This window comes from Delphinapterus leucas, chromosome 20 (genome assembly GCF_059928025.1).
Source record: "Delphinapterus leucas isolate spDelLeu-1000000601 "Yukka" chromosome 20, BTC_Dleu_Yukka2, whole genome shotgun sequence".
Classification (NCBI taxonomy): Eukaryota; Metazoa; Chordata; class Mammalia; order Artiodactyla; family Monodontidae; genus Delphinapterus; species Delphinapterus leucas.
The window spans coordinates 13753462-13762133 of NC_143148.1; the positions used below are offsets into that span (position 1 = coordinate 13753462).

The following is an 8672-nucleotide window of genomic DNA, read 5'->3' on the forward strand; positions in this document are numbered from 1 at the left end:
GCCGCATCCCCAAAACAGTTAGCAACTCAGTTTCCACGGCGATATCAACTAAATACCTTTTACCCACACCCTGATTTAGACCGATCCTAGAGCGCTGATGTGTTGATGTTTGCACACGCGCATACCGAGGCCGGTGACACTGGTGACACTGACTGAAGCTGGTTTCCAGCACTGCCCCTTGGGGCTTGGTAAAGGGAAGCCTGTCTTTTCAATAACGCAAGCTGAAGACCCACAAACCCTCCTGGCGTGACACCCCTTCAAGCAACCTCCCAGCGTGGTGGCTGGTTGTTCAATCCCTTTCAAGCTTCCTCCTGTGATGCTTCTCCTAACCTCAAAGTAGCCTGCTCTGCCACTGAAATGAAGTGTATATTAAAAAAAGAAAGAAAGGAAAAAGAAGAAATGCATTTATTTGGCTTCCTGCAATGCCCCCATCCTGGATGGCTGCTAATTAAGGCATTCTTGGAGCTGGAATCCTTACTGGTCAGGAGGTAAGATATGGAAACCCTTCATCCTGGGCTCTTTGGAGATTAAAAAACCAAATGTGTTCCCTTCACATGTGGAGAACAAGGAGGAAGGCGTACTGCCTGCCTTCCGCACTGCCTCCCATCCACCTAGACTGTGGCTTCCACCCACTCTCAACAGCCATCAGGGAGGGGGAAAAAGATGAAAAGAAAAACCCACTAGAAAGCCAGTAACAAGACATCACTCAGCCCCACATCTTTGGGGGGAAAACATTAAAAAGCATAAAACAAACCACAATGTCTTCTTTATTCCTGCCCAAAGCTGAAGACACAAATGCTGTTGTATTGATGGTGTTCTAGCATCCCATTCAATCATTTCAGCACCATCAATGATATTTCCCGAGATGACTTCACTGTGTTCTGTGGAGTTGTAACTACCACTTCCAACTACTTCTGCCCCATGTCCATAGTTCCATAGGAGACAAAGAATCTGTTCTGCTCTGATATTTGGAAGCAAAACATTCAAATCAGCCCTTCTTAACTTGGCAGGAGGGTACTGCCTTCCTTTCTGAATCTAGGATGCAAACCCAGACAGGGTAGCAGGGTGGTTTATTCATGGGAGCAGCCAAACTTTAAGTGTATATGTGTTAGAAAGCTGGAGCCTTAAAAAGAAAAAGCGATGTGAGGAGCAAGGGATAAACCCACAATTCTTGTATTTAGAACATGGCCCTAGTTACTTAAAAAAAAAACCCAGAACCCAAGAAACCTTAACATTTGAATGCAGAGATAAACCCAGTGCCATCCAATCCTGTTCAAGGGTAGTACAGTGGGATGCCGGGCAAGCAGGATGGGCCGTGTGTTCCTGGGTAAGTCACTCTGCCCGCCACTTGCGGAATGTTTCAGGGTCAAGCGAGATAAAGTTTTTTCCAAGTGCGGCATGCACACGTGGGAGATTTTAAGGGTTATCCACACTCTCCATTAAACCTTGAACAACAGCGAGAAGGTTATTCCCCTTGATTCTCTTGAAAACATTCTGATCAAAGAGAAAGTCTCTGCTTGGTACCTGGGTCTCTAACACCTCACCGACACTTGCCAATCTCCTTTCAACAAAGGGAGCATGCCTCAAGTCCAGAGCCTGCAGCAGGGATAGTACCTAGCTAGAACTTAATAGCACTGTTTTGTTTTCAGCCTGTTTACTTTTGCAGTTTCCTTCTATTTATGGCCAGGGAAGCTAGGTTTTCCATTTGCAATGCTCATATAAATTTCCCCTTTAAAACTTAAGTTAAAAAAGGCAGGGACTTCCCTGGTAGCGCAGTGGTTAAGAATCCGCCTGCCAATGCAGGGGGCACGGGTTTGAGCCCTGGTCCAGGAAGATCCCACATGCCGCGGAGCAACTAAGCCTGTGCACCAGAACTACTGAGGCTGCGCTCTAAAGCCCGCGAGCCACAACTACTGAGCCCACGAGCCACAACTACTGAGCCCGCGTGCCGCAACTACTGAGACTGCATGCTGCAACTACTGAAGCCCATGCGCCTAGAGCCCATGCTCCGCACAGCAATGAGAAGCCCATGCTCACTGCAACTAGAGAAAGCCCGCGCACAGCAACAAAGATCCAGCGCAGCCAATAAATAAATAAATAATTTATTTTTTAGAAAGGGCAAATTGACTTGAAAGAATATTATTAAGTATATAAAAGCAAAAGTGGCTAAGGAAAAATCACAAATGACTGAAGTTTAGGAAGTACGGAGACAAGCATGGGGTGGGGGTGAGGAAGGCTGCTCTGGCTGGAGAACCACTGTCCCTTCTGGAAACACAGGATGGTCCCTCGCTCTTGGGGAGATGGGGCTCATCTCACTCCAGGAAGGCAGGAGCCAGTACAGAAACAGGTGACAAATAGCAAATCCCAAGTAAGCTCTATTCACTCACTTTTAGATACCACTTCAGTAAATTACATCTAAGAAAAAAGTCCACTGGCCTCTTCCGGAGTAACTCCTGCTCAGAGTAAAGAGAAGGCAACCAAGTTACACCAACCAGCTTTTAAAGACTTTCCATGGACATTCCAAGTTAATGCATCTGTTGTTTACGATGGAAAGGGGAGGGGGAGGGACATGAAAGAACAACACAACCAAAAAAGGCACAACACCAAGACAAATGTCTCTGGGATTTTTATAATCCCAGGGAGACCGCTTCTTGGACAAAACTTCCCAAGCACTGATAAAAGTCACTCTTGCCAGTTAAATGTATGCAGTTTTCACTTTCTGGAGGAGGCGGGATCCTCCTCCCAGCCGCTGGTTAATTTTTCCTCCCAATACGATCACTCTTTAAACAGAGGCTGGAATTTTAAATGATTCTGTTTCTCTTAACTCACTGAACCCTACACTCCCTGATACCTGGGTTACTGACTAAAATGTAACTCATAAACCTTCCTGAAGAAAAGCAAGTGTTACTTGTGCCACTTTCAGACACTTTATAACAACTTCTGGCGTCTAGACAGGCAACACTGTAAAACTAAGTTTCCTTATAACCGCACTTGATGCTTTGATGTTTCAAAGTTTAACCTCATCCTAAAGGAGACTGATTTTGAGCTCTCAAACTACCCAGGACATAAAGGCTTCTTTCAAACCTCCCTGGATGACAGGATTTGTAGCTGCTCAAGTAGAAGCTTCCACCCACCTTTTAGTAGGTCAGTGTTTCAATTACCACTGCCATTGAATTACCAACTTGCTATCACTTGCCTCCTATTTCCATGAAAAAAGAAAAGGGGGGGAAGGGAGACTTAAACAAGGTAACGTGAGTGCGTTTGCTATTCTGTAAAATAAATAGGTAAATAAAGGCAACGGAAGGGAACTGACCATGACTGATGAAAACACAGACATCACTAAGTGAAGGAAATAAGGATAAAGCTGGGGAAACCATTGATCTGGAATATACCAAATGCCAGACAAGAGATAAACATGTTGATAATTCAGCCATTCAGAAAACCTGAATGAGCAAGTGATACCAGAGCAAACAGCTGTTCCTTATTTTTGCCCTTTCCCTCTCCCCTCCCCCCAAAATAAGAGCAAAGGAATTTTTTTTTTTAAAGAACAACCCTAAGATCTGGTCAAAGGCTTGTACAATTCCCAGCACACTATAAATCAATATGGCAAAAGCCAAAAGCGTTCATCTCAACAGTCTCAGAAATTCCTTGAGCCTTCCCCAAATCAATTCCTTTCTGGCTCCATTCTCTTCGCTGTCATCTGCTAGACCAGCACTGCCAAATAACCTGTACTACTCACTCAGTTAACGCTGTAGAAGGGTGCTGTCTGGCCAAAGTCAGCCGTGACTGGAATATATGTTTAAGTGGCAGAACTCCCCACCCCAGAGGCTTCAGATGGGAATCCAGGCTTGTCCCCGCTCCCCTGACATCTGATTAAGAGGACATTTTGAGAGTGCAAGCCTACATTTTAACTGACCTCCCGTACTGCATCTCAGGAGTTTAATAGCACCAGCAGCACCTGGATATTAAAACCCCACCCTCATTTCCGGGGTTGTTTTCCTCCAACACTTTCACCAAACTTTTCCCACAAGGCATCCCACTCTAGGCCAGGCAATCGGCTGCCATTAAATGAAACCATTTAGCACCAGTTCCAACTGGAGACTGAGTCAGCTCCCGGCTGCCAAAGCAGCTTCCTTGTTGGTCTCAGGGAGGGTGTTTCAAAAGGCAGAGGGCAATCCTGGGCCCACGCCCTGGAGAGCACAGAATGAGATGAAGCAACAGGCGCCACTCCATGGCACCAACCAGATTTCAACTCTCAGCTGAATGAGTGTGAGTGAGTACACGGGGCGCTGTACACCCAGGCCATCCTCCCACATCTCATCTCTTCCGCAGTCATCAGAAAAGCCCTGTTCTTAAAACACGTGGTGGGGGGGCGCGGAGGACAGAGGCTAGCAGCTAATAGCTTCCCCTACCTCTCTTCCCAAGAAGGCAAACAGGATACCTGCCGCCCTCACATATTTACAGTCTTTAATTCTAGATGACAAGTGAGTTTAGGTTTTTTGGGGTTCTGTTTTTGTTTTCAGTATGTAACTTATTCAGTTTTTAAAACTGCTAAGGATCTTGCTAGTCTCAGCCAGGTCCTAAGACGCAAGCAATTAGAGTAATGGAACAAAATAACAGACGGCTACTTTGAGGTCTCTATCATCAGCCTAAGGAAAAAACAAAACAAACAAACAAACCCTACTTGGAGAAAAACAAGACACCATCAGAACTTTCAAATAATTAACTCAAATCTAATAGAGCCTGAGCCAAAGGTCAGGGTCTAAACACTGAGGCCCTGTAAGCAGTGATGTTTCAATGAACAGGCAACCTTAGCAAAGGAGGCAATTCCTCTTGCTGTGATGAGAAGTTCTAGATCAGCTATCAAGTGACCTCACCTGTCCAGCAGAATGGGGGGGCAAGGGGGGCGGGGCAAGGCTACCCAGGCCCCTTTCAGAAACTGGGAGAGAGAACTCTGGCCCAGAGCTATAATTGCTCAAGAATTTGCTCAAAGGCCAGACCAGTCCTTCCCCCACACCCCTGGAGAAAACAGGCAGAGCCTTCCCAGATCAGAACTGTTGCATAAGCTACTTATCAGGTAATGCCTTGGTTACAAGGGTCCTTAGAAGGGCTTCAGGTAGAAGTGAGAACCACCAGGAATCACACGCCCCCTCTGACTTGGGCCAAACCTTGCTTAATTCCTAGAAGAATTCAATTCCACACGCTTTAAGGGCCTACAGCTATCCTGGATGATTTTTAGGGTATGAGAGTACGCACAGGACACTCACAGGACTGCCACTCTCCCTGTGACCAGTGGCTCAGCCTTGAAGGGGCAAGAAGGGCAATCTGTCATTCACTAAAGTGACACTGCAGCGAAGAAAAACCCAGCCAGCCTGTCTGGGGGGGAATGGGGTGGGGGGCTCCTCTTAGAAGGAAGACAACAGCACAAACTTGTGTATATGTTCCTTTCAATTACTCCTTCTCCCATTTCAGAAAGGATCCCCACCCCATAATAGGCAGGTGCACAGCAGTGAAGCGACATTTCCCCCCAAAGTACAGCTATGTGTAAGTATTTGTCGCAGTTGTATAAAGCAGGACACACTAGAATCTGCCCATTATTGAGAATCTAAAACAGCTAGTATTAGAGGGGTTGTGAGCCACCCTTTCCCTGAACCTCGCCTGGTCCTTGTGGAAGGGAGGAGGGAGGATGATACAACAGCAGCAAGGCCTAGGGGTTCCGGTGAGTCCCCTAGGGGGTCCCACCCAGGCCTGAATGGTGCCTCAGCCTCACCCAGCGCGCAAGGCAGACTATAACCACGAAGGAGCACACACCCTAACTCCCAGAAGGGAGTGGAAGTGAGCTAGCAAAGGGAGTCACTCTGGGAGTCGTAGAAGTCAGGAAGGGAGGGAAAGGGAAGGTCCCCACTCCCACCACCTGAGTAAAAATTCTCCCCAAGCACCTGGAGCTGGAGAAGACAGATCCCAGACATGCTCAAAAACAACCCCGTGGCCCCCTGTTCCCCTCCCAACTTTCCAAGTCTCCTGGCAACTCTTAACCTTTTCCAGCCCGGCACTGCCTCCGGCAATAAATTACTGTTGAGACTGCAGGCTAGGTCTCTCCCCTCAAAAAGAATTTTATGTCAGATTATCTCAACCTGCCCACCCGGAGGAAGGTGGGGCAACAGATAAGGACACAACCATCAAGCCGCCACCCGCACCCCCCCCCCCAGCTACTGATGAGGAAATTCAAGCAGAGGTTGGTAATTTACCCAAGGTCATGCCAAGCTCCACCCCAGGGTGCCTGGAACAGCTGCTCCCTTCACCCTTTCCCCTCCACACTGGGCTGCCTGCACGGAGCCCCCAAAGCACCAACTCACACCCTCAAGAGGCTTCCAGCCACACTCGCCACTCAAGCCCCTTGCCTGAGTTGGCCCCCATGATCCTGAGGAAGCTCCACCAAAGCTACCCTCCCGAAGTCCCAACACCACACACATCCGTCCTTGTAGAATCAAGAAGGGACCCCTTCGACCCCTCCTCATTTCACAGATGACAGAACTGCCCTGAGATCAAGGGTCTTGCCCAAGGCCACAGAGCTGACAACAAACCTAGGAAGAAAATTCCGATCTCCGGAACATATTAAATGCCTCTAAGTGCAAGTACTTCCCACCCTCTTCACACACAACACTTTTAAACAGCCCCCTCCCAACACACACACCCACTCAACACCCCCCTTTCTTTAGTTCTTGCTGCACATGCCCAAACCCTCTCTTCTATCAGCTTGGAGCTCTCCCTCTCAACCACCGTGGATTACACACACACACACACACACACACACACACACACACCCCACCTTCTCAACATGCCACCTGAAAACAGACCCTGCTTTAGAAAGAGCTCTTCACCACCACCCCCAAAAGACACAATTCTTCTGGACACTCTCACCTCTTCCACCCCAAACAATTTATTCTCCCTTCACAATACACACACTCTCTCCAGTCTCAGGACTGCATGTCCAGAAGCCCCCACCCCCAAATTCCTTTCTCAGTCTATCCATCACACACTCCCTTTCTAATGAGACTTTCATTACTACTCTAACCTCCCTCCCACCACCCGCCATTCCGCTCATTCTCTCCCGCCATCCTCACCTTGTCCAGGCTACCTTAGCCTCCGGCGCCGCCAACCCTTTGCTGAGCTTTGTCTACGTCCCATCAGTTCTTCAGAACCCCTCCTCAAAACACTCCAGATACTCCCTGTATCCCCCCTTCGGCCTCTCCTCATCAATGAGGTCTCGGCCTCATCACATTCCTCCTCTTCTTCCTATCTCCCAATCTTCTCCTCTTACCCGTAGAACAGCGCACCCCAAATAAATCTCACCTCCTTCAAAACCTCCTATTCACAGCTCCCTAACTTCTCCCTTCAGACCCGGAGTCCCGGAACTCCTTAGCAGCCCTCCCCGTTCTCACCCCCCAAGCTCCGGGTCCTTTCACACCCACTTCTTTCCTCAGCCCCTCTCCTCCTTCCACCTCCCCAGTCTCCCCAGTCCTCCCACTACTCTTCAGACTTCATAATCCCTTCCTTGGTACCCCTACTCCATCTTCAGACTTCCAGAATCTTCATCCCCTTTAGAAGTCCCCCAACCCGGGGCTCCCACAATTCCAACCCTCTTCAGAGGATTCCGCAATCCAAATAACCCCCTCCATACTCGAGCTCTTCAGACTCCCCCGATGCCTAATTCTATCCTGACCCACAAATTCCAGACTCCCCCGTTTCTCTCTGAACACCCCCCAGTCCATCCTGACCCACCAGTCCCGCCTCAGACCCCATTCCATTTTAGAGTCTCCAATCATCTCGCCGGTTTCCCCCAATTCCCCGCCCAGACCCTCCTATTCCTTCATCGGGCTCCCCGATTCCTTGTTTTAGATTTCCATATTCCCTACTCAGCCGCCAATTATTTTTTCAGACTCCCAATTCCCTGCTCAAGTTCTGCAACTCCTCTTCAGGACTCTAAACCCCTTCCCAGACCCACCAGTTCATTCCCAGGACGCCCAGCTCTCACCACAGACCCTCCAATTCCGTCTCAGGACCTCCCAGCCCCTTTCCGGCCCCCAGCCTCCCTCGGAAGCCCCCCCCTCCAGCCCATTCGGCCCGCGGGCCGCGCACCTTGCGCTGCTGCTTCTCCCAGGCCGGGTCCAGCAGCAGGTCCCGGTCCCAGTCGTCCTCCTGGGCCATGTAGTCGCCCACGCTACCCCCGCCGCCGGCGCCATTGCTCCCGCTGCTGGGGCCGTATTGGTACGACTGGTTCGCCGCGTGGTAGTCCACCATTCCGCTGCCTCTCCCGAGCCCGTCCACTCCCGCCTCTGCTCCCGCCCCTCTGCCCGAGCCTCCGTCGCCGCCGCCGCCGCTACCGCCGCCGCTTCAGCTGCTTCAGCCCGCCCTCCGCTGACGCCTGCGCACTGCTCGCTGCGCTTGCGCACCGCGCCGCCGCCGCCGCCCTCTCTCGCGCGCGCGCCTCCTATGCCAAAAAGCACTGAAACCCCGCCTCGGGGAGCTCGGAGCCTGCGCAGAGTGCACCTCCCCTCGGCCCTTCAGCTCATGGACGAGCCGCGCCCCCTCTCCCGCGTGAGCGCGCGCGGCCTCTGCGTGTGGGCGGGGCCAGAGCATGGATGATTCGTAAGGCGGGTCTCGACATCAGG

At 50.3% G+C, this 8672-nt stretch overlaps 1 protein-coding gene across 7 annotated transcripts in view; it reads right to left on the reverse strand.

Annotated features, from left to right (window-relative positions):
• Window positions 1-8391, reverse strand: part of ACTN4 (actinin alpha 4) — a 72729-nt gene extending 64338 nt beyond the window's left edge. For 3 of the 7 annotated variants that reach the window (XM_022585731.3, XM_089902885.1, XM_089902884.1), the window contains exon 1: window positions 8140-8391. In XM_022585731.3, coding sequence (XP_022441439.1) covers window positions 8140-8301 — 162 coding nt within the window. In that variant the 5' untranslated portion in view covers window positions 8302-8391. The remainder of the gene's footprint in view (window positions 1-8139) is intronic. The other 4 variants (XM_022585728.3, XM_022585730.2, XM_022585732.2 and 1 more) reach the window with 2 other exon arrangements.
• Between the last annotated feature and the right edge of the window lie 281 nt (window positions 8392-8672).